This window comes from Diabrotica virgifera, chromosome 6 (assembly GCF_917563875.1).
Source record: "Diabrotica virgifera virgifera chromosome 6, PGI_DIABVI_V3a".
In the NCBI taxonomy this organism is placed as follows: Eukaryota; Metazoa; Arthropoda; class Insecta; order Coleoptera; family Chrysomelidae; genus Diabrotica; species Diabrotica virgifera.
Window position 1 is genome coordinate 152330378 of NC_065448.1, and position 27253 is coordinate 152357630.

The 27253-nt window shown below is 32.2% G+C and overlaps 1 protein-coding gene across 2 annotated transcripts in view; it reads left to right on the plus strand.

The window, feature by feature from the left end:
• The window catches only part of LOC126886967 (E3 SUMO-protein ligase ZBED1-like), a 38006-nt gene extending 12084 nt beyond the window's left edge, over positions 1 to 25922 (plus strand). Inside the window, exons 2-4 of one of the 2 annotated variants that reach the window (XM_050654172.1) lie at positions 13444 to 13619; positions 24098 to 24151; positions 24203 to 25922. In XM_050654172.1, coding sequence (XP_050510129.1) covers positions 13444 to 13619; positions 24098 to 24151; positions 24203 to 25870 — 1898 coding nt within the window. In that variant the 3' untranslated portion in view covers positions 25871 to 25922. The remainder of the gene's footprint in view (positions 1 to 13443; positions 13620 to 24097; positions 24152 to 24202) is intronic. The other variant, XM_050654173.1, reaches the window with a different exon arrangement.
• Positions 25923 to 27253: the final 1331 nt, after the last annotated feature.

The following is a 27253-nucleotide window of genomic DNA, read 5'->3' on the forward strand; positions in this document are numbered from 1 at the left end:
AATGGTCGATATTGCTAATTTTCTTTATATCAAATACAGGTAGGAGTCAAAACGCAAGTACATTATTTTCTCAGTAATTTTAAATGGAACACCCTGTATTTTATATCACTATTGAAGAGTACCATTACCATACTTTAATGTTTATGTAACGTTCCCTATGTCTAAATTTATTACTTTTCGAGATATTTTCATTTTTCAGTGGACCAGTACCGTGGCCACCCAAATCTCCAGAATTTAATAAACTGGACTGATTTTTTTGGGGTTACGTTAATAATGAAGTTTATAAAATACCTCCAACAACAAGGGATGAGATGAAAAATAGAATACAAAGTTTCAATGTGTTAATTTACAAATGCTCCGTAGAGTAAGTAGCTCATTCAATGATCGTTTTTAGGCGTACATAAATGTGTTAGGAGATAATTTTGAACACCTTATGTAATTAAATATTAAAAATATTTTATTAAAAGTAGCTTCTAATTTTTTCAAACATGTTTTTTTTGCAAAATGTATTACTGATAAATTATGTTTCGTTCTTTATTTGTTACATTGTTACATTTACATACAAAAGTAGTGTTTAATTGTCTTCACAAAATATTGTATTTTGTGTTTGTGTTTTTTTTTGTAAAATTTATTACTAATTTTCTTTGTTTATTTGTTGAATTTACATAAAAAGATAGTTTTTTATTGTTTCAAAAATGTTGCATGTAGTGGTTGTGTTTTTGTTTGTAAAATGTATTACTAATAAATTATTTTTATTTCTTTATTTGCTACAGTGTTACATTGATTACCGGATTGATAATCGGTAATCTTCAATTGTCAATTCAGTCATGGCTTACTTAAAATTTAGATAAATTTATACACCTAAAATAATTTGCTCTGAAAAATGAAAATATCTCGAAAACTAATAAATTTGGGCATAGGGAATGTTATATAAAAATTAAAGTACGTTAATGTTACTTTTCAATAATGATATAAAATACAGGGTGTTCCATTTAACATTACTGAGAAAATAATGTACTTGCATTTTGACTCACCCTGTATTTGATATAAAGAAAATTAGCAATATCAATAATTCTTAAAAATTTTGACAATAAATAAAAAAATATGGCATTAATAAACCATTAATAAACTATTTATGTTATTTATGTTATTTACGTTAGTATGTTATTATTTATTATTTTATATCCTATTTACTGAAACAGGTGTATCCACACCTCTCGGAGACCTTCGGGTTAATTTATTCACTTTATATGTAAATATCTAAAAAGATTGTACCTATTATTGTTGAATAAATTATTATTATTATTATTGCTGCTGTGCTTATTTTTATTTATACAGGGAGTTGAACTTGTTACGATTTTCATACAAAATTGGTTATAACTTTGTAAATACCCTGTATAACATTACAAACCTTTATATTTTTGTGATGGAGAAGTTAACAGGATTTCGAATATAAAATAAAATATAGGGTGTTCCATTTAAAAAAACATAAGTTAGGTCTGCCACTGTGTTATCGAACACCCTGTAACATTCTAATTAATTTTAAAGTGTGAAGCTCAAAGGTGGCTAAAATTTTTTTTATTAACTTTTATTGCTATCTATTACTATAGCGGAGCTATTGAGCTTTACCCTACTAATCAATCACCCTGTATATTTTTCACCCCCGAAAGGGGGTGAAACTCATCCCCAGTGCAAAAGCACACATCGGCACAATATCACTTTTCTTCTTTGACAATCATCATCATCATTCTCTTTGCCTTATCCCTATGCGGGGTCGGCTTCCCTAATTGCATTTCTCCACCCAATTCTGTCTTGGGTCATATCAATGTTAATCCCCTTTACCAACATGTTCTGCCTTATCGCCTCCCCCCAGGTCTTCTTTGGTCTTCCTCTCCTACTCCTTCCAGGAATCTGCACTTCAGCTATTCTTCGTATTGGGTGATTAACGTCTCGACGTTGAACATGACCAAACCATCTTAACCTATGCTCTCTCATTTTGGCATCAATTGGTGCCACACCTAGACTTCCTCTAATATACTCATTTCTAATTTTATCCTTCTTTGTCACTCCACTCATCCATCTAAGCATTCTCATTTCCGCCACATGCATTCGTTGTTCCTCTTTCTTTTTCACTGCCCAACATTCAGTTCCGTACATCATAGCCGGTCTTATGGCTGTTTTATAGAATTTTCCCTTCAGCTTCATTGGAATTTTTCTGTCACACAACACACCACTCGCTTCTTTCCACTTCATCCATCCAGCCCTAATTCTACTGCATGCATCTCCATCTATTTCTCCATTACTCTGTAATACCGATCCTAGGTACTTAAAACTATTGCTTTTCACAATCATTTCACCATCCAAAGATACCATTTTATTTGTAGTAGATCCATCTTTAAATGAACATTCCAAATACTCTGTTTTTGTCCTACTAAGTTTTAAACCTTTTTCCTCCAGAGCATGTCTCCACTGTTCCAGTTTTTGTTCTAAGTCTCTTTCACTATTTCCTACTAACACGACATCATCAGCATACATTAAGCACCATGGAATGTTACCCTGTAGTTTCGCTGTTATCTGGTCCAAAACTAATGAGAATAAATACGGACTAAGCACCGAGCCTTGGTGCAATCCTACTTTCACATGAAATTTATCAGTCTCTCCCACACCTGTCCTAACACTAGTCGTAACTCCCTCATACATATCCCTCACAATCTTTACATATTCACCAGGGACTCCTTTCGTATTGAGTGCCCACCACAGAATCTCTCGAGGAACTCTATCATATGCTTTCTCAAGATCAATGAATACCATATGAGCGCTTGTTTCTTTACTCCTGTATTTTTCCATCAACTGCCTTATAATGAAAATTGCATCTGTTGTTGATCTACCCTGCATAAAGCCAAATTGATTCTCGGATATTTCGGTCTCTTCACGTATCCGTCTGTCAATTACTCTTTCCCATATTTTCATGGTGTGGCTAAGCAGTTTTATAGCCCTGTAGTTTGTACATTGTTGTATATCTCCCTTGTTTTTGTAAACAGGTACCAGTATACTGCTTCTCCATTCGTCTGGCATTTGTCCGACTTCCATAATTCTATTAAATAGACCTGCTAGCCATCTTGTTCCTGTCTCTCCCAATGCTCTCCATACTTCCCCAGGAATATCATCTGGTCGTACCGCTTTTCCTTTCTTTATTTTTTGAAGCGCTTGAGCCACTTCCTCGTTGGTTATTTTGGTGACCATTGCTGCTACTGTCTCCGTTGACTCTACAGGCTGTCTGTCAAATTCTTCATTTAATAAGCTGTCAAAGTACTTTCTCCATCTCTTTTTGACTTCCCTTTCGTGAACTAGTATTTTATTATTTTCATCTCGGATACATCTAATCTGATTAAAATCTTTTGCTTTCTTTGCTCTCTGTTTGGCTATTTTATATATCTTCGTTTCGCCTTCCCTGGTATCAAGTTGATCGTATAGGTTTGAATACGCTTCTGCTTTGGCTTTTGCTACTGCTACTTTCGCTTCCTTTTTCGCCACCATATAGTTTTGAAGATCTGTGTCGGATCTGGTTTCTTGCCACTTTTTATATAATTTTCTCTTCTCTTTTATTTTTCCTTGTACTTCGTTTGACCACCACCAAGTCTCTTTATCCTCGAACTTTTTTCCTGACGTTTTCCCAAGTATTTCTTCTTTGACAATCTTTATATTTTATTACACCTATCAAACACTTGTGTATATAGCACATTAGGATACCTTGTTAGTCCTGTCGCCAGGGGGGGGGGGGTACAACGGCCTCCTTAATTCAGATGGACTTACCCAAGTTTCTTTTATGTATTTTGGCCCGTAGATCACGAATTTTTTGGGTAACAGTTGATCCGGATGTCGATAAGTTTGTTATAAACAAAGAACTTGAGGAATTACATAACAGCGATTTTTCGCAAAACAAAACATTGTTTTCTATTTTTTGGGTGATTCTCAGCAAAAAATAGTCTTACAAGCTTTTTCGTAGGATGCATAGTTTAAGAGATAAACGCGGTTGAACTTTCAAAAAATCGAAAAAGTGCAATTTTTGAACCCGAATAACTTTTGATTAAAAAATAAAATAGCCTGCATTTGAAAGTTCAAGTTAAATTCTATCGGTTTTGATTATTTGCTTTGCTAAAAATTAAGTTTTTATTTGTTAACCAAAGCCATAAACACATAGTATTTCCCGTGCCCAATGCATGCGTTTTAATGTACGTAATCTACGTAGAAATTGTCTGTATTCGCGCTTACTCGTTCAATTTCAAATAGGAAATGCATTGAAAACATCATTCAATCACTATGTGTTTATAGCTTTGTTTAACAATAAAAAAATTAATTTTTAGCAATGAAAGTAATCAAATCCGATAGAATTTGACTTGAACTTTCAAATGCGGTAAACAGAATTGCTATTTTATTTTTCAATCAAAAGTTATTCGGGTTCAAAAATTGCAATTTTTCGATTTTTTGAAAATTCTACCGCGTTTGTGTCGAAAACTATGCATCCTACGAGAAAACTTGTAAGAACATTTTTTGCTTAGAATGACCGAAAAAATACAAAACAATGTTTTGTTTTGCGAAAAATCGCTGTTATGTGATTCCTCAAGTTCTTTGTTTATAACAATCTTATCGACATCCGGATCGACTGTTACCCAAAAAATTCGTGTTCTACGGGTCAAAATACATAAAAAAAACTTGGGTAAGTCCATCGGAATTAAGGAGGCCGTTGTACCCCCACTGGCAACAGGACTATGTTACATGTGTCTGATATCTCTCACAAACTTCCGAAATCTCTTCCAGAGCCAGTTGTAATTTTATCCATCTGATTAAACTTAATTTCTAATTCACCTGGCTAGAGAATTTTTCTTTATTAAACATTAATAAATGAGAATAGTCTCTATCCTTGTGGGATCCGTACTCACGGGAGGGACCACAGTACAGTGACGTCGACTTTGCTAAGTAACAAGACATTTACTCAACACACACAATACACATTACACTAGGTACCTGATTGTAAAAAACCACTGTACCATGCCAATGGACATTAGTTGTCGAGGCATTTCGCTAAATAAAAAAAATTCTAATAGTCGATGGTATTTGATTTCACTAATGGTGATTTGTTCATGGTGAACTAAAAATCACTGATAACGTTCGTTCCTTAGTAATTTCAATAACGGTGACTGGTGACGAGATATCAGTTACCAACTTCGCATTCAATGTCTCACAAAACATGTTTATTAATAGAAAAAATATTATGATATTCACGGCGAATGTGACATAACATCTGGAGATTATTAGGAACCGTAAATTGTACGAACGATGTATTAAGTAGTACTGGTTGTCTAACTAACTGAAAATTATAAGATTCTGAGTTGAGCCGTAAGTAGTCAAATTAGATACAAAACGTAAAGGGAAATAGTTATTTTCCTAATAAGTGCAGAAAGTCATACTTTTCCGCACGCGACTGCAGTTTGCCGAACGACGCGAAGCGGGAGTTCGGCAAGCAGTCGAGTGCGGAAAAGAGACTTTCTGCAAGAGTTAGGAACAATATTTTTTCTACGAGTCTTTAAAAAATTACCAAATCTTAATAGACAAGGCGAAAACGGCGGGTCCGTTGGGAAAAATATTCCCATGAGATTTTTTTGCATAATCACATTCGTGAGACATCCCAGAATAAGGTTCAAGACGTCGCCCACGTGAAAAGTGGTTCAATTTTTTAACAATTTTTTAATCAAATTGCAAAAATCAATATTTTTGGCTCGGACAATTTTTTTGTATGTTTTTTGGGCCATTCTGGATAAAAAAGGTCTCTTATAATTTTTCTCTAAAGTTGATCGTTCTCGAGTTATAAGCAATTTAAAATTGAAAAAAACGAAAAATGGCGATTTTCAAGGCTTAATAACTCGGTTAAAAGTTATTATTATGAAAGTCAGAAAGTGACCAAATCAAAGTTTAATGTCCCCCCCCTCACACTGTTATTTTTAAGTAATAATAATGAGCGCTATGCACGTGGTAGGCGGTCGTAAATGTGAGTGCAAGTAAGATGCACAATTGGACTGCCGGAGTGGCATCTCTCTCGCACTCAGCATTTACGGCCGGCTACCACGTGCATGGCGCTCAATATTATTACTTAAAAATAACAGCTTAGTAATAAAATAAGGACAAAAATTTCTTTAGATATCTTGTAGGGAGGGCATTAAACTTTGATTTAGCCACTTTCTGACTTTCATAATAATAACTCGAAAACGATAAACTTTAGAGAAAAATTATAAGAGCCCTTTTTATCCAGAATGGTCCAAAAAACATACAAAAAAATTGTCCGGGCCAAAAATATTGATTTTTGCAATTTGATTAAAAAAAATTTGGCCCACTTTTCACGTGGGCGACTTCTTGAACCTTATTCTGGGATGTCTCACGAATGTAATTATGCAAAAAAATCTCATGGGAATATTTTCCCCAACGAACCCGCCGTTTTCGCCTTGTCTGTAATCAATTAATTTAATTAATATGAAAATACATACACAAATTAAGTCTTTGACAAGGTTATCAAAACCAAACTTTCAATATAATTAGTTAGCATGACGACGATCTTGGTTTCCATGACGATGATTCAAAACGACTGTTATTGTCTACCGATTTGACTTTCGAATATTATGTCAAAATATTTTATTTCATCGAATTGTCGCGTTAATTTCATTAAAACAGGAACACAATAAGATACATTTGAAATAAAATAGTAAATAATATCTAAATATTAGTTTATTGCATGTATTACAATTATTTTAAGGCCATATTAAAATATCTAAATGCAGTGCGGAAAAGTAAAACGCGTGCGGAAAAGTAAAACTTTCTAAACTAAAACGCGTGCGCGAAAGTAGACATTTTTGCACGCTCGTAGAAAATAGAACATTTTAAAATGAATTTAAAAATTACCTACAGATTTATATGTGATATTTATTTATTTATTTTACGAGCAAGCCCAATTTTGTAAAAATGAAGACATTACGTTTTTCAATAGATTAAAAAATATTAAATCAATACATACTATACAGATGAAAACAATAACATAAAAAAAATTAACAAATTATAGACGTATCACTCAAATTTTAAACCCTTTTAAATTAATTTTAAAAGGACTGATGGAGTTGTCAAACAGTTATAAATCGTAAAGTGAGTTAGCTAGATTAAAGACTCTGAGTATGAATAATTGAATCTATTAAAGGCTACATAAAATGTTCGCACTTGACACTTGTCTAGTGGAGCAAGGTGGTACAAATAGCCCAATCTTATTAAGAAGTTTAAAGTAGTAGTAGGACTAAAAGGTCTCTTTGTTTTCTCCGGCTCGCAATAGAAGGGACCTGCAGTTGATGTTGCCATACAGTGCAATTCTGATACGTATGAAGCTTAAAAGCAATATATCGGAAGAAATTATTTTGAACTTATTCAAGTTTCCTTCCCAAGTAGTGTGGACCACACTGAAAAACAATACTGGAGGTGAGACCTGATCTAGGAGAAGTAAAGAACTCGTAATACTGGATACGTTTGTAAAGTCACGAGTTGTTCTTTTTACGAAACCCAACATTTTCATAGATGTTTGTATAACATTGATGATATGAGTATTGAAACAAAGAGAAATATCCAGTGTAATCCCCAAGTCCTTGATTTTATTTATAATATTGAGCAATTGGCCATCAATGTAATAAACTTACGTGCATAGAAATCGGCCCACTTAAAAATTTGGTCATTTTTGATGTCTCATATTTTCTAAACCTTTTGGGCCGATTTAAGTGATTTTTTAAACATGTTATAGCCTGATTCTATTCGTCTACTATTAGCTTCATAGATTCATACTATTAGCGTGCATACGGGTAATATGATCGGTCATATTACAAGTATGCGCGCTAACGGTGAATATTACATTCTTAATTGTATGTCAAAAAATGTGCAATAACTACGACTTAAAACTCACCAAATTTCATTGGCATAACTCAACTTATTTTAAAGCAATAAAATAAATCGTCGGTTTGTATCCAACATAAACGAATGAATGAAAAAACAGAATGTTAAGAAAACCTGAGGCTATAGTTGGGTTTTAATTTCAGTATTTTATAAATGCCAGAATATTCCAGAGGGTGATGCGAACTTTGAGAAAAAAACACAGTTTGATTGGTACACCCGGTATACAATGAAAATTTACCTGTTTAACAACAATATTATTACAGTGCTATTGTTAAAGAATCAGGCTATAACATGTTTAAAAAATCACTTAAATCGGCCAAGAGGTTTAGGAAATATGAGACATCAAAAATGACCAAATTTTTAAGTGGGCCGATTTCTATGCACGTAAGTTTAGTTTGATAATGTAGGGTGGTGAGTACAGTTAAAGTTAATCACATGACATTTGCTGGAGTTAAGGTTCATACCATTAGTTGAACACCATATAGAGAGGTTAGTCAGTTCTAATTGCAATATGGTAGCATCATAATGATTTTTTATAATTTTAAAACACTTTAAAACATCAGCAAATAGTCAGGCATCGCAATCGTGAAAACAGTTGGTAATATCATTAATAAATAGATTAAAGAGTAATGGACCCAAGAGAGACCCTGTGGTACACTTGACTTAACCCAAAAAGTCTGAGTAGAAGTGGTTCACTCAATCCTGTTGAATTCTTTCAATTAAATAACTCTGTAACCACTGCAACACATATCCACTTATGCCATATCAGCTTCATCTTCTTCTTCACGTGCCATCTCCGCGACGGAGGTTGGCAATCATCATGCCTATTCTGATCTTATATCAGCTGAGCTTGCGAATCAAGAGTTCATGGTTAACTCTGTCAAAGGCATTGGAAAAGTCAGTATAAATTGAATCAACTTGAAGTCCCTCTTCCAAGGCTTCAGACAGAAAATCGACAGAGGTCAACAAACCAATTCTGCAGATTTACCTGTAGTAAAACCGAATTGCTGAGAGTTTAGGATCCCAGATCTCTCAAAGGTGAGGAAATTAGTAATAATGCTTTCAAAAACTTTTGGTATAGCAGTAAGAATAGATATAGAACAGTATTGTCCGTCCGCTATAACTTTTCCCATGCGTCACAATCTATTTTCAAACAAATTAAATCAAAACATAAAGTGAAACGTACGCCGATGTGTGTAGTATATAGTATACAGTATACAAAATGTATATATACATCGACGTTCGTTTCACTTTATGTTTCGATTTAATTTGTTTGAAAATGAATCGTGACTCATGGGAAAAGTTAGAGCGGATGAACTATAATTACTAATGTTACATTTATTGCCAGATTTATACAGGCTGTAACAAAAATGCAGATCATAAATTAAATCACATTCTAGGACCAAAAATAGTTCGATTGAACCTAACTTACCTTAATACAAATGTGCACATAAAAAAAGTTACAGCCCTTTGAAGTTATAAAATGAAAATCGATTTTTTTCAATATATCGAAAACTATTAGAGATTTTTTTAATGAAAATGGACATGTGGCATTGTTATGGTAGGAACATCTTTAAAAAAGATTATTTTGAAATTTGTGCACTCCATAAAAATTTTATAGGGGTTTTTTTCCTTTAAACCCCCCCAAACTTTTGTGTGCTTTCCAATTAAATTATTATTATGGTACCATTAGTTAAACACAATATTTTTAAAACTTTTTTGCCTCTTAGTACTTTTTCGATAAGCCAGTGTTTATCGAGATATTCTGAATATTTATCGAATCTACCACATATTTGTATATGGTTATGTAAGTACGATTAAAGAGACCTGTTATTATCTGAAAGTTTATTTTATAATTTACATTTTTATGTATATTTTGAAACATTTTAAAAAAGAAGCCACATCTCGATACAAGGTCGCTTATCCAAAAAATACTAAGAGGCAAAAAAGTTTTAAAAATACTGTGTTTAACTAAAAGTATCACAAAGATAGTTTAATGGGAGCGTACACAAACATTTGGGGGCTTTAAAGGAACAAAATTTGTATGTAAACATATTAAAAAAGAAGCCGTATCTCGATAAAAACTGACTTATCGAAAAAATACTAAGAGGCAAAAAAGTTTTAAAAACATTTTCTTTGACAAATGTTATCACAATAATAATTTAATTGGAACGTACACAAGAGTTTGGGGGGGGGGGGGTTTAAGGGAACAAAACCCCATAAAATTTTTATGGGGTGTACAAATTTCACTGGTATTTTTTTCTAAGATACTCCTATCATAAGAATCCCACATGTCCAGTTTCAATAAAAAATCTCTAATAGTTTTCGATATATTGAAAAAAATCGATTTTCATTTTGTAACTTCAAAGGGCTGTAACTCTTTTTAGGTGCACATTTAGACTAAGGTAATTTAGGTTTAATCGAACTATTTTTGGTCCCAGAATACATGTGTTTTAATTTATGACCTGCATTTTTGTTAGACCCTGTGTATTGGTGTGACATAAGAAAATTTCCAAAAGTCTGAAAATTGACTTACATCCAAAGATTTATTAAATATATGAATCAATGGTCGCGACAGTATAAAATTGAATTCCCTAAGAAAATTAGATGGTATACCATCAGACCCAGGACCCTTATTGACACTTAATGATGAAAGCTTTTCGTAAATTTTGTAAATCTGGATACGATATGACGATATACTGAGTTTAAACTGGATATGGTCAACACTGCAATTTAAAGTAATATTATTTAGTATAAATTGATGAAAAGTGATCTGCGAATAAGTTGGCAATGTCATTGCCACTGAAAGCTACAAAGTCATTCAGGGTGATTGAGTCAGGATACTATTGTTTTCACGTTTGCTACCTACAAATTTTCAAAAATGCTTTGCGTTATTTTGTATAGAAAATTCGGTGAAATGTATGTAATTGTCATAACAACATTTTGATAGATTTTTACAATTTGTTCTCAGATGACAAAATTCAGCATAGCTTGTAGAAGTCTTTTAGTCTAGGCGCCAAATAGAGGGTACCGTGTCCTTTTCAATTCTGATGGACAAACTCAACGGTTTCTTATGGATTTTTGGCTGCTGATTACGAATTTCGAGGGTGGAATTCGATCCGAGTGGTCAAAAAATTGTTATAAACAATTTAATTGTTTATAAATTGTTTATAAGGATCTGGCTCATAAACTAAAAGAGATAAAAAAGAATGTTTCAAATAAAATTTATTCGTTAATAAAAAACGAAAAAAAAACATTTACTAAACTTAAATCCAACAATTAGAACTCAAGATATTGTAAAATTAGTGCACAGTGCAAATTGCAAAATAAGTTTTTTTCAAAGCTTTATCGATCGTAACTCTGCTTCTATGCATGCAAATGAGCCTAGAAGGTCTCATTTTAAAGCTTAATGAATATGCTTCCAAACAAAGTATGTTAAATTACTTTGTCTTCATTTGTTTTAAAGTTATATCCGTTTGAAGTTAAAATTTTCTTAAAAAAATTGTACATTAATTTGTTTATAAGTGTTTCAAGTAAATTTGAGCTATACACATTTATACTTTAAAATTAACAATAATGATAGAAGAACCCAAAAGGAATATTTTGAACTTAAGAAAATGTTCGTATATTTATTTTTCGCTAAGATATCGATGTTTTAATAGCGCGCTCTGAGGCGCGAGATTGGCTCACTGCGTAAAGGTTCACGCGCTAACTTCTCGATGCAAATTAAAATTTCTATGTTTATATACGTTATCTTCATTTTTCATTTTTGAAGATCCTAATAAAATTTTATCACATAATTCTTATAATTAAATCATCATACTGTACCTCGTATCACCTTTCATTCTATTTACATACTTTGTCTTCTATTTTTTGAACTAAATGAGAAAAAAACAATAAAAACTAATATTTCAGAAATATAACTAAAAAGTAAGTTGATATTATTTATTAATACTATTTTTACAAACATTATCTTTCATGCATCTGCATCGAGATATACAGAGAATCTCAGCTTTTTTACATTTGCATAAGTTCTTAGAGCAATTTTTACAGTTACATGGTGGTACTAAGTCTGTTCTTGTAGGCAGTAAAACTAAAACTTTCTGGGGCTTCCGAGTCAAATTATCTATATGATATCCATATAAAGTGGATCTAGTTCTTTTGCAACATAATCAAGGCACGTCAATTGTGTGTATGCCGCCACAACATAAATGCTCGTCTTATATGCAATGATGATGCTGTAAAAGAACTCGACTCATTTTTATATGGATATCACATATTGGCTCATGTGCATGCGTAGAAGCCGAGTTATGATCGATAAAGCGTCAAAAAATACTTACATCCTTGACTGTGAGCCGATTTTGCGCCTCATAGCGCGCCATTAAAATATCGATATCTTGACCAAAAATAAACTTATGAACATTTTAAAAAGCTCAAAATGTTCCTTTTGAGTTTTATATCATAATTGTTAATTAAAGTATAAATGTTTACAGCTCAAATTTACTTGAAACCCTTATAAACACATTAGTGTACAATTTTTTTAAGAAAATTATAACTTCAAACGGGTATAACTTTAAAACAAATGAAGATAAAGTAATTTAACAAACTTTGTTTGGAAGCATATTCATTAAGCTTTAAAATGAGATCTTCTAAGGCTCATTTGCATGCGTAGAAGCCGAGTTACGATCGATAAAGCTTCGAAAAAGACTTATTTTGCAATTTGCATTGTGCACTAATTTTACAATATCTTGAGTTCTAATTGTTGGATTTAAGTTTAGTAAACGTTTTTTTCTTCGTTTTTTATTAACAAACCAATTTTATTTGAAACATTATTTTTTGTCTCTTTTAATTTATGAGCCAGAGCCTTATAAACAATTAAATTATTTATAACAATTTTTTGACCACTCGGATCGAAATCCACCCTCGAAATTTGTAATCAGCAGCCAAAAATCCATAAGAAACCGTTGAGTTTGTCCATCAGAATTGAAAAGGACACGGTGACCCCTCTGGCGCCTAGACTATTTATGGTTTTATAAATTTTATGAGCTTTTATTTTTTCATTTAACAATTGCTTAAGCTCAGAAGAATACCAAGGAAATTTCTTAATACTAATATGTTTAACTGGAGTGAAATGTTCTATAATATAATGATGTCATAAAACATAGCAGTCATGTCTGAAAGATCTCTACCACGAAAGAGGTTATCCCATTCTATATATTCTAGACATTGATGAATTGCTGGAAAGTTTGCATTACGGAAATAATAATAATCGTTACCAGAAATTGACCTATCAAAAACAATTACGTGCAATGATGTTAACAGAGGTAATTTTGTGATATTATGTAGAAACTGTTTGTATGTATATTGTCAATGTGTTAGTTTGTTAATTTTGTAATTGATTTTCGCGAGTTAAGTCTATTAAACAGTTTAATTATTTGGATTTAAAATAATCACTAAATATTTTAGGACTAAAAAAAAGAAAAATCAGTGGCATGTGGCAATTTTTTGAAATGGTGGACGAAACGTATGCTTCCTGTAATATTTGCAAAAATAATATTTCGTATAAAACATCAATAAGTAATTTAAAAAAACACATGCAAAAGAAGCATCCCACCACTGCATTACCAGAAAGCTCAAGAAAGGTAATATTGATTTTAAGTACAGTAGGAAAAATGAAAGAATACCCATGAACGAACATATAAAACACGCTGTATTTTCCTGTCACCGTGTCACAAAGAAAATTGTCCAGTGCAAGTACATGTAACAATAATTATTACATGTACTTGTGCTGGCCAATTTTTTGTGTGACACGGTGACAGGAAAATACAGCGTGTTTTATATGTTCGTTCATGGGTATTCTTTAATTTTTCCGACTGTATGTACTATACTACTTGTCTGGGCGCCAAATAGAGGTAACAATGGCCTTTTTAATTCTGATGGGCAAACTCAACGGTTTTTTATGGACTTTTGGCTGCTTATTACGAATTTCGAGGGTAGATTTCGATCCGAGTGGTCAAAAAATTGTTATAAACAATTTAATTGTTTATAAATTGTTTATAAGGCTCTAGGTCATAAACTAAAACAGGCAAGAAAAAATTTTTCAAATAAAATTTGTTCCTTAATAAAAAACAAAGAAAATGACGTTTACTAAACTTAAATCTAACAATCAGAACTCAAGACATTGTAAAATTAGTGCATAATACAAATTGCAAATGGCAAAATAAGTATTTTTCGAAGCTTTTTCGACCTTAACCTGGCTTCTACGCATGCACATGAGCTTTACAAAAGTCTCATTTTAAAGCTTAATTCATAGACTTCCAAACAAAGTTTGTTAAATTACTTTATCTTTATTTATATTAAAGTTATACCCGTTTGACGTTCTAATTTTCTTAAAAAATTGTACATTAATTAGTTTTAAGAGTAAACAGTAGCGCGTCATCAATATTTTTGTTCTTCGAAAGTTCTGCGAACTTTCAACAGTGAGACAACAGTGCGTCGGTAATTCGACACTGACAGTGACATTTATACTATCCAAAACAATAATTTTTATACTCATTGGCGCGAAATGTTGCCGAGTCAGTCACGTTCGATTTCTTGTTATAGAAAATCAATTTTTAGTAGATCCAATGTGTCTTTCCAATTTGTCTTTCTTAATGGCGGCACAGGCTCTTTTTTGCTAATATGTTATTTAGTTATAGAGTAATTTCCACATACTAACATATTTCTGAAATTGGGCTCTGTACCGCCATTCTTTACTATATTACGAACATTTGTGCCAAATATCTCGAAAAAATATTCAAAATTACCTTGTTGATCGCTACTGTATGCCCTTAAGCAGGGTTGGCAAAAACCAAGGTTTTTTCCAAAAAACAAAAAGAAAACAGGTTTATTTGATACAATGTATAATAAGTCTAAGTACGTTAAAAATGAATAAATTATTAAAAAAAAAATAATAGTAATAAACACCGAAAAAAATGATTAAGACAACTTTTATTTTTATTTACACACACACACAAAATTAATATAACAAAAAAAAACACCTTCAAACGTAATAATATTTAAAACACCAGTTTGGAGGCTTAATAAAAACCAGTTGAACCATGGTTTTAAGCATGTTTAATATCGTGCCCTGAGGCGCAGGACCGGCTCACAGCGTAATGATTCGCGCGCTCTGGATACCTCTGGATATAAATTATAATTTATATGTGTATACGTTATCTTCATTTTTCATTTTTGAAGATCCTAATACAATTTTTTCATATAATTCTTATAATTAAATCATCATACAGTACCTCGTATCACCTTTAGTTCTATTTACTTTTTCTTCGATTTTTTGTACTAAATGAGAAAAAAAACATGAAAAACTAAGATTTCGGAAAAAATCTTCTCAGTAAACAAATCAAAGAAAAAGTAAGTAGAATGAAAGTAGCCCAATAAATGACCGTTTTGGAGTGTAATTTCCAGGGGCAACTCCGAATTGCATGAAAATTTGGATTTAGGTTCTACTTACCCTCCACTTCAAAGTTGAATTTGTGCCGTTGGTTGCTTTTACTTGGGGGGTAACATTTACCCCTTCTCGGGGGGTGAAAAACGCGTGTTTAAAATAAAGCCGGAAATGGATAAATTGACTTATTTTAAGCACCTTTTGTTCTATAAAGTTTTTTACGTAAATCAATACTTTTCGAGTTATTCGCGATTTAAAATGTTGATTTTTCGACAAAAAAACTACGTTTTCAGACCGTTTAACCAAATAACTCAAAAAGTAAATATTTTATCGAAAACAATATTTTTAGCAAAAGTGTAGCCTATAAAAAAACGAAAAAAATGGTGTACCAGTAAAGTCTACAAATTGAGTAGAAGCAAAGTTGTAGCTCATGAAAAATACGTTCTTATTCATCTAATTCCAAATCGAATAATTCAAACGCGAAATCACCGAAGAAAGAAGCGTTTTTCGGAAAAACCTTATTAACATTTTTTAAGTATCGAAAAAAGCTTATTTTTACAAAAAAAAAGTTTTTTACGAAAGTTTACAGCATCAAAAATAAACGAGTTACACTGAAAAAAAGTTGGCCCCTTTTTTTTTGGTAAAAAAAAATCGTGAAAACCTCCCTCTATTTAGCACCCTAAATGAAATTAATCGTTTGGCTTTACCATCTATTTTAACTGTATGTGTATTGTTTATATGATCTGTAAGTTTGATTGGGTTGAAGTGCTTATTTTTGAAAATATTTGGTTTTATAGTAAAAAAAAATTTCTAAAATTTTTTGAAAAATTTCATTTTTTCAAAATAACTTAAAAAGTATTAGTGATAAGAAAAATCTTAAAGAGTAAAAAAATGTAGGTTTTGCTATTATAAATATGCTAGTTTCATTTTGTTTCTCCGTAAGACAAAAATTGGTTAAGATATGGCTGTTCAAAATTTGCATACACTCGTGATTAGTGACCCATTCAAGATTTCTCCTATATTTCTCTTATAACCCTTTCAAAAATAAACTCTTTAAACCGGTGAGACTGACAGATCATATAAAAAATAGATAGGTAAGTAAATTGTTTGTAAAGCGGTAGCGATTAATTTCATTTAGGGAGCTAAACACGGCGAGATTTTCATGATTTTTTACAAAAAAAAAGAGGGCCAACTTTATTTTGAGCGTAACTCGCTTATTTTTAATGCTAAAACTTTTGTTAACAATTAAAACAAAGCTTTTTATAAACACTTTAAAAAAGTTTAAATGGGTTTTTCCCGAAAAGAGCTTAATTTTTCGGTGATTTCACCTTGAAATATTCGATTTGGAATTAGACGAATAAGAACGTATTTTTCATGAGCTACAACTTTGTTTTTATTTGATTGATAGACTTTACTGATACACAATTTTTTGAGTTTTTTATGAGCTACACTTTTGCTGAGGATATTTTTTTCGATAAAATATTTACTTTTTGAGTTATTTGCGAAAAACCGTCTGAAGACGTAGTTTTTTTGTCGAAAAATCAACATTTTCAATGGCAAACAACTCGAAAAGTATTGACTTAAGTAAAAAACTCTATAGAACAAAAGTTGCTTAAAATCACTCAATTTATCCATTTCCGGTCTTATCTTGAACTTATGTTTTTTCACCTCCGAGAAGGGGCGATTGTCACCCCCCAAGTAAAAGCAACCAACGGCACAATTTCAACTTTGAAGTGGAGGGTAAGTAGAACCTAAATCCAAATTTTCATGCAATTCGGAGTTGCCCCTGAAAATTACACGGTATCGCCGAATTTCCCGTTCATTTACTGGGCTAAAGATGATACGAGGCACTTTATGATGATTTAATTATAAGAGATGATAAAATTGTATTAGAATCTTCAAAATGAAAATAACATATACATACATAAATTATAAGTTGTATCGAGAGGTTAGCGCGAGTTATAATACAATGGTTTTAACAGGTGGCTACCGCCTGTCGCATCGTTGAACATTCTGGACTTAATTGCGACGTACTGGAACAGCAATTCAGCAATAATAAAAATTATAAAAGACCATGTAAAAATCAATATTATTTCAGTCTGATTAATAAACGTTATATTTTAAAGTCTGATTTTTAATTATTGTCTTGTTACTAAAATCTTTGTAAGTCGAAAATAAAAGTTTTTAAATTGTGAGTTCAGTTTTAAAAAAGTGGTTCCTCCCTCAAAGAACATTCATAATTCGCGCGAACCTTTACGCTGTGAGCTAATCTTGTGCCTCGGAGCGCGCCATTAAAATATTGATATCTTGGCCAAAAATAAACCTACGAACATTCTCCTAAGCTCAAAACGTTCCTTTTGAGTTCTTCTGTCATTAATATTAATTAAAGTATAAATTTTTATTGCTCACATTTGCTTAAAAGCCTTAAGGCTGTATGACACTATGCATTTTCTTGTATCATTTCTAATATCGTTTCTGATATCGTTTCTTGTATACATTTTCTTGTATCATTTCTTGTACGTACATTTGTGCCCTGTATGACACTATGCAAGTTCTTGTATCGAAAATTGTATGAAATTCGGCACGTGATTGGTCGAAATTTTGTTTGTCACCCTGTCACGTTATGGTAGTACTGCATCTACAGACACAGCTGATTTTAAATATTTTATAAAATTTATAAACTTTTATATAATTAACATTTTAATATTAACCAGAATTTTACGTTGACTGAGGTTGATTATTTGTGTTTTTATTTTGTTTTGATATTTGTGCTAAAATATTTGCATTAGAATTATCTTCAGTTTGATCCAAATTAGGAACTATTGTATTTTCGTCTATTAAAAAATTATGCACCATGAAACCTAAATTTATAGTTTGAACTTTACTAGGAGCTAAATATATGGTTATTAGTAGAACAGTAGTCCATACCAAACGGTATATTAAGTATCAATAAAAGATTTATAAATAATACCTACAAAAACACAAATAAATTCATCAATACATTATCCCATTTTCATTTCAGCCGCCATTATGAGTAAGTAATTTTGACATTTTAGATGTTTTACCAGCAGGTTTTACGTTTTTGCTCTTTGCGCAGAAATTGACGCAGTTCTTGTACAATAATCTGTGCCTGACACAAATTCTTGTATCGTTTCTGATATCGTTTCTTGTATCTGTGTATGACACTATGCATTTTTTTGACATATCAGAAACGATATTAGAAATGATACAAGAAAATGTATAGTGTCATACAGCCTTTATAAACAAATTAGTACACAAATTTTATATTATAACTAGCTAGCTGACCCGGCAGACTTCGTACTGCCTCAATAGATAAAAAAGCTAAACTTTTGTATACAATGAACTTAAAATAAACAAAAGGAATTCATAATAAACAAAAAATGCTTGTTATGAATGAGGTTTTATTATTATTTTCAATTAATTACACATGATGTTTGAAGTAATAAAGTTTAGTTAGAAATAACAAAATGATTCGTGAGAAAAGACTGCTGCTTGTAGACACCAATTTTTTGAAAATTTCGCAAAATTAAAACAGATTTTGCCCAATTTGAGTCCCAAAGTTAAAACTGTTACACTTCTCTTCTGTGAAATTTACCGCTAGTTCTTCTTGTGTGCTTAGAATTTTTCTACGGCTTACGGTTCGTTATTTCGGAAACCGATTGCGCTAGAGAAAAATTTTTAGAACGGTTCTGTTCAGAATTCAGCTGGGAGTATACTTGCTTAATTTCGTATTTTTCACGTCATTATTGTGAGAGTTACGATGTCATGTTCAAACCCCCTTATGACCTACGGGTATGAAAAATAGATAACAACCTATTCTTAGGCCTGCCGAATACACGTGTAAAATTTCATAAAAATCGGTCAAATCGTTTCGGAGGACTTAACACTGTGACCAGAGAATTTTATACATATAGATGTAAATATTTTGGTGGCTACTAAAATGACTATATAAAACCGTATAAACCTTCCCTGAACTTTCACAAATAATGCAACATCAAAATTAGCCAAATCGGTCCAGCCATTCCTGAGTTTTAACTCTGGTCCTGACGGACAGCAATTGATTTTTATATATAAGATGTAAAAATTTAGATGGCTATTAAAAAATAACGGTTGGAGATAGAAAAGTGAAAATTTAGGGTTGTATTTACCTTTACCTTCCACATCATACCAAATTAAGAAAAAACAGTTTGTCCAAAAAAACAAAAAAAAATATTAGGGGGCAGATTAGGGCAGACCCCGTTATGACGTACGGATATGAAAAATAAATAACACCCTAACCTCAGTTCGGTCTAATATATGTACGTGTAAAATTTCATAAAAATATATTCAGTCGTTCTCGAGTTATAAGTGTTGGTAACTAACACGACTTTCTTTTGTTTATATAGATGTAAAATATTTAAATGGCTATTAAAAAATAACGGTTGGTGATAGAAAAGTGAACAATTAGGGTTGTATGTATCTTTACTTTCCGCATCATATAACATAAAAAAAAGAGTTTGTCCGAAGAAATAGAAAAAAAATCAGGGAGCAACCCCCTTATGACCTACGGGTATGAAAAATAGATGACAACCTATTCTTAGGCCTGCCGAATACACGTGTAAAATTTCATAAAAATCGGTCAAGCCGTTTCGGAGGAATATGACAACTAACACTGTGACCAGAGAATTTTATACATATAGATGTAAATATTTTGGTGGCTACTAAAATGAGTATATAAAACCGTATAAACCTTCCCTGAACTTTCACTCACAAATAATTCAACATCAAAATTAGCCAAATCGGTCCAGCCATTTATGAGTTTAAGCCAGACTAATGCACACCAATTGATTTTTATATACAGGGTGTCCCAAAAGTAGTGGAACGGTCGAATATTTCGTGAACTAAACATCGGATCGAAAAACTGAAAAATACGTGTTCAATCATTTTCAAAAATGTATCCAATGACACCAAACACCAACCCTCACTACACCCCCTGTAGGTGGGGTGGGGGGTAACTTTAAAATCTCAAATGGAAACCCCCAGTTTTTCTTGCAGATTTTAATTTGTTACATAAAAGTAAGCAACTTTTATTCAAGACATTTTTTCGAACTGTGGATAGATGGCGCTATAATTGGGAAAAACGATTTATCCTGATACCATAGGTAAATTATAGAAACGGTCTAATATCTCACGAAATACACTTCCAAATGAGAAACTAAAAAACAGATTTTTAATTTTTTTCGAAAACCTATCAAATAACACCAAACATGACCCTTCAACCCATCCCCTGAATGTGGGGTGGGGGGTAGCTTTAAAATCTTAAATAGCAACCCCCACTTTTTATTACAGATTCGGATCCGTCATGAAAAATTAAGTAACATTTATTCGAAACATTTTTTAGAATTGTTAATAGATGGCGCCTTAATTGGAAAAATTCGATTTATTAGCGCCATCTATCAGAAATTTTAAAAAATGTTTCGAATAAATGTTGCTTAATTTTTTATGACGAATCCGAATCTGCAATAAAAAGTGGGGGTTGCTATTTAAGATTTTAAAGTTACCCCCACCCCACATCCAGGGGGTGGGTTGGAGGGTCATGTTTGGTGTTATTCGATAGGTTTTCAAAAAAGATTAAAAATCTGTTTTTTGGTTTCTCATTTGGAAATGTATTTCGTGAGATATTAGACCGTTTCTATAATTTACCTATGGTATCAGGATAAATCGTTTTTCCCAATTATAGCGCCATCTATCCACAGTTCGAAAAAACGTCTTGAATAAAAGTTGCGTACTTTTACGTAACGAATCCAAATTTGCAAGAAAAACTGGGGATTTCCATTTAAGATTTTAAAGTTACCCCCCACCCCACCTCCAGGGGGTGTAGTGGGGATTGGTGTTTGGTGTCACTGGATAGATTTTTGAAAATAATTGAACACGTATTTTTCAGTTTTTCGATCCGATGTTTAGTTCGCGAAATATTCGACCGTTCCACTACTTTTGGGACACTATATAAGATGTATTAAAGAAAATTATAACTTTAAACGGGTATAACTTTAACACAAATAAAGGTAAAGTAACTTATCAAACTTTGTTTGGAAGTCTATGAATCATGCTTTAAAATGAGAGTTTTTAAAGCTCATTTGCATGCGTAGAAGCCGAGTTACGATCGAAAAAGCTTCGAAAAATACTTATTTCGCAAATTGCAATTTGCATTAGGCACTAATTTTACAATATCTTGAGTTCTAATTATTAGATTTAAGTTTGGTAAACGCATTTCCTTTATTTTTTAGGAACAAATTTTATTTGAATTTTTTTTATCTCTTTTAGTTTATGAGCTAGATCAGGGATGGGCAAATACTTTCAAGCGTGGGCCAAAATGAAATTTTCAAAATGTCTCCCGGGCTGGAAGACTATACCCAGTATGTACGCTAATGTTTTTGGTGGAGGTTTTTCTCTGTCCAAGAAATTTTTTTGACAAAGATACTAAAGTATCATTTTAAAGCATTTGGTCTTTTGTCTTTTTAAGCATTTTAAGTCTTTTTGGTGTGTACATGCGAGCAATTTGTTCCCAGTAAAATTACGAAATTTTTAATATGGTCCATTATACAGTGCGCTGGAATAAGTGTTACCCCTCCCTATTAACTTATTTATTTTTAGCACATAAGCAAAACGCTTGGACAGGTCGATTTTTAAAACAATCGTAGTATATTCTGGCATCAATGTTTCGAACTTTACGTGAACCCTCTTCAGGTGACAGGCATAACTTTGATTTTTTTAAATGGGAAAGTACATCATGTGACACCTCATTTAAAAGCTTTTGAGATATTGATTACAAAAATGTATAATACTTAAATCTTTCTTAAGAGCGTAAGCGTAAAATTTTGGTCGAATTATTTTTAAATGCATTAATTTTTTGCGGATCCTGAGAAAACTAATAAGTATTTTTGAAAGATTTAAACGCAGAATGAAATATTACATTATTACCGAGGGCTGAAAGTCCCTTAAAATAAACAAAAAGTTTCATTTGAATTATATATTTTAGGTTAAAAATCACTCTTATGTGTCATTTTTTTTTCACCCCTGTAACTTATTAAAATCATCATTAAAGAAGTTTCCAGGGACTTAAAACCCTCGGTAAAATCGCAATCTTTCATATTGGGTTTAAATTTTTCAAAAATACTTATTAGTTTTCTCAGGATCCGCAAAAAATGAATGAATTTAAAAATAATTCGACCTGAAATTTTGCGCCTACGCTCTCAAAAAGGATTTAAATATTATACATTTTTGTAATCAGTATCTCAAAAGCTTTTAAATGAGGTGTCACATGATGTACTTTTCCATTTAAAAAAATCAAAGTTATGACTGTCACCTGAAGATGGATCACGTAAAGTTCGAAACATTGATGCCAGAATATACTATGACTGTTTTAAAAATCGACCTGTCCAAGCGTTTGGCTTATGTGCTAAAAAAAATAAGTTAATAGGGAGGGGTAACACTTATTCCAGCGCACTGTATTAAGCCATAACAAGGATCCAGATAAAAAATGAACTTCAGAAATTCGATCAAGAATAGAGTAATCAAGAGCAGCCTTTTTGAAGATGAGGAAATTTCTGAGTAACCAAAGATTAAATCTGCAAATCTAATATCGGATGGTAAAATGTTATGTCAAGTCAACCATCATAGACGAAATTCAAAGGAAACCACTGATCTGGTCTGGTATGGTCATGTACGACGTCAATGGACGACAGGCTGCCAAAACAAATTTTAAAATGGACGCCAAAGCAAAAGAAGGAAGAGAGAAACGCCGAAACAATCCTGGCTAGGCCGCATTCAGAAGGCAATGTCGGATAGGAACCTTAACCCTGACGAATGCAACGACGGACGAAGCTGGAAACTGGCAACCGGAAGACGGAGAACGCTATAAAAAACCGGGATAATAATAAAAATGTTATGTCCACTCTCTTCTTCTTTATTGGATTGTTAATGCTGTCTTAATGAAAAAGCTGCAAGCTTTTGAGATGTGGCTTTTTAGGGGAATTATGAAAATACCATGGACCGATCATATTACGAACGAAATTGTGTTGCACAGAATGGAAAAGGAACAGAGAACTTTTGACCATCATTAAAAGGAGAAAGACATAATTTGAAATTAAAAATCAAACCAAATTTTCTCTTTTTTCCCCTCTGTGATAAACATAGAAGTTTTCAGGGACCTTCGGCCCTCGGTAATAATGTAATATTTCATTCTGCGTTTAAATTTTTCAAAAATACTTATTAGTTTTCTCAGGATTCGAAAAAAATGAATGCATTACGCTCTTTAAAAAATCGCTTGCGATATTATTCAATGGGCCGGATAAAGTAAGCAAAAGGGCCGGATTCGGCCCGCGGGCTGGCTTTTGCCCACCCCTGAGCTAGATCGTTATAAACAATTTATAACCAATTAAATTGTTTATAACAATTTTTTGACCACTCGGATCGAAATCCACCCTTGAAATTCGTAATTAGCAGCCAAAAATCCATGAGAAACCGTTGTGTTTGCCCATCAGAATTGAAAAGGCCATAGTGACCTAGCTGGAGCCTAGATTAACTACTATATTTAATAATTATTAATAATAAAAATGTATACCATTTTTATTCAGTCTTTTAGTCTTTTAATAATTATTCTTTGTATACTTACAGGATATTCAAATTGCCAGTTCATCATACCAATGCGATCAACCTGGAAGTTCAAAGGTAACCGAAATTCATAGGTGGGATAGAAAAATATTAATACTTATTTTTTAGGACATGGATAATCTACAAATTCCAAGTTCGTCAACAATATCTTCAGAAATTAAGGAAGTATCATCTTCAACTACTATAGAACGTACTTATGGACAAACAAAATTAACATCCTATATAGAAAGGAAAACAGTCTGTAAGAATAAGGAAGAGACAGACAACGCATTAATGTTACTATTTATTTATGACCTACAACCATTCCGTATGGTTGAAAGTGAGGCTTTTAGGGAATTGACCTTTGGCTTAAATCCCAATTATACCCTACCAGACAGAAAAACAATTTCCAAAATAATGATTCCACATTTATATGAACAGTGTATGACTAAAGTAAAGACTTTACTAGAACAAGGATCGACATTTTGCATTACAACAGACTGCTGGACTTCAAGAATATATGAAACTAGTTATATAGGTGTTACAGTTCATTTCTTAACGGAAGATTTCAAACTGATTTCAGTACTCTTAGAGTGCGGTGTTTTAGACATGTTACATACATCAGAAGATTTAGCTACCGAGTTATTAAGAATCGCCGTTGAATGGAATATTCAAAATAAAATTTTACTAGCCGTCTCAGACAATGCCGAAAATATAACAAATGCAATTGTTGGATTTAGAGAGTGGAGACATCTCGAATGTTTTGCACACACGATAAATTTAATAGTTGAAGATGGTTTAAAATGTGATACAATAACTGAATTATTAAACAAAGTAAGGGAGATTGCTGAACATTTTGAGTGCAGTTACGAATCAAGTGAAAAATTATCTGCATACCAAACAAACGCTGGAACAGCTGTTATTGAACTTGTAGAAGATACTCCTACGAGGTGGAATTCAACATATGACATGTTACGAAAATTTTTAGAAATTGAAGATGCACTAAAAAGTACCTTGGCGCTTATAGATGAACAGTTGCCAATACTGACACACTCAGACTGGAAAGTAATTAAAGATTTGTGTAGGGTATTAAAGCCATTTGAAGATGCTACCAAATATATCAGTGGTGAATTGTATTGCAGTGGATCGGTAGTAATTCCAATTTCAGTAGGTCTTAGATCTGTATTTCAAAATTTAACAAAAAAAGATAATTTGGAACATCCAGTGAAGGAAGTAACACAATTGATGTTTAATAGTATATCAGAACGACTTGCCAATGTAGAAGATAGCGAAATATTATTATCCAGTACTTTTCTTGATCCTAGATTTAAAGTTTTTGCATTTTCTAACGATTCGGTTGCAGAATATGCTAAAACTTTAATAACATCTGCTATTACAAAATTGCACGAATCTAATGAAGAGTCCAGGCTAATAAATCTTCAATCATCTCCAGAAAAAGGCCACGAGGAGTTGTCGCTATGGAGTTCTTTTGATTGCGATGTTTCTTCTGTTCGACCAACACCTACATCCAGGGCAATAATAGAAATTGAAAGATATTTGGGAGATAAAATATTGCCAAGATCTGACGATCCACTTAATTGGTGGCGAAATCACAAGCATATTTACCCATACTTATCTGTTATAGCCAGAGAAAAATTATGTGCTGTAGGTTCATCGGTACCTTGTGAAAGACTTTTCTCTGAAGCAGGAGAAATTATGAATGACAGAAGGAGTATGTTGAGTACCAGGAAGACACAACTATTAATATTTTTAAACGCCAATTATAAATATTTGTAACTGATAAAATTTGTTTTAATTTTTATGTCTTAATATAATATTTCTTAACAATTTTATGTTACTTTTATTATTGCATATACAGGGTGATTCATTAAGAATGCCCAATTTTTGAGTTGTAGGTTATAGACCTTAAAATATTAAGATTTAACCCAAATCACTCAAATAAAATGTGGCTCGTTACTGAGTTACAGGGTGTTTTATTTAAAAATTTAATAACTATTTTTAACCAATACTTTAAAACTTTTGAAATCTCCTTGTGATACTTGGAAGAAAGTGTAGTCACTGTACACTAGTATATTACGAGGAGAACGATACACTTTTTAGCAACTGATACTCGAAGGGAAGATAAGCGGGTAAGAGGGGTCTGGGAAGTTAAAAGATATCATCGCTGCGTAATATTCGCCAATGGACAGGAATCCAAAGCTATGAAATACTTAGCAGAATTATTTAATCCTGAATATCTAACATCTCAACTGACAAGAAAAGGTACGGTGGATGCCTACGCAGAAATGCACGGCACCTTAAGAAGAAGAAGAACGGGTAGTTACAATAATGGTAAACTAAACACGATTGCGATTACTCTGTATTAGGTCATACTATAAAAACATATTGCTGATATTGCATACGTTTAATGCAACTAGATGGTTGACTTATTTATAATATAAATTTATAATACCAAAAATAAAGTTATCCATTTAAACCATTATAAAACTTTCTTGACAACGCTTCCTCTTTAAATAAAACTGGTAAAGTAAATAAAGCCTCTAAAATATCAAGTAATTTTTTTTTAATACTTTTAAGAATATTTATATGAAAGAAAAAATATTCACTACGTCTGCAATAACATAAAATACATCGTATTTCACAGTTCCTAAAATTCACTGTTGGTAAATTGCCATGTTAATAATCGCGGTCACCGAGAATATCGTAATATTTATTATATAAGTATTTACTACATCGTTCTTTAAAATTCATGGTTTCTAATAATTGCCAGATGTTACGTCACGTTCGCCGTGAATATCATAATATTTATTCTATAAGTATAATAAACACGTTTTGCGAGTACAGTGAATGAGAAGTTGATATCTGATCTGGTCACCAGTAACCGTTATTGAAGTTACCAAAGAACAGTCGTTACCAGTGATTTTTAATTAACCGTGAATAAATCACCATTAGTGAACTCACGTGCCATCACTATTACTGTATAAAAAAGAACGGTGATCGTGGTTACTGTTTAAAATCACTGGTATTGAAAAATCACGTTAAATGATCACGGGGTGATTTAAAAATCACCACTTTCACCATCACTGTTTCTAATTTTTATCTTATCCAACATATTCTTTTTCCACATAAGTCGTAGGATTGTACCTATGGACTAAAGAC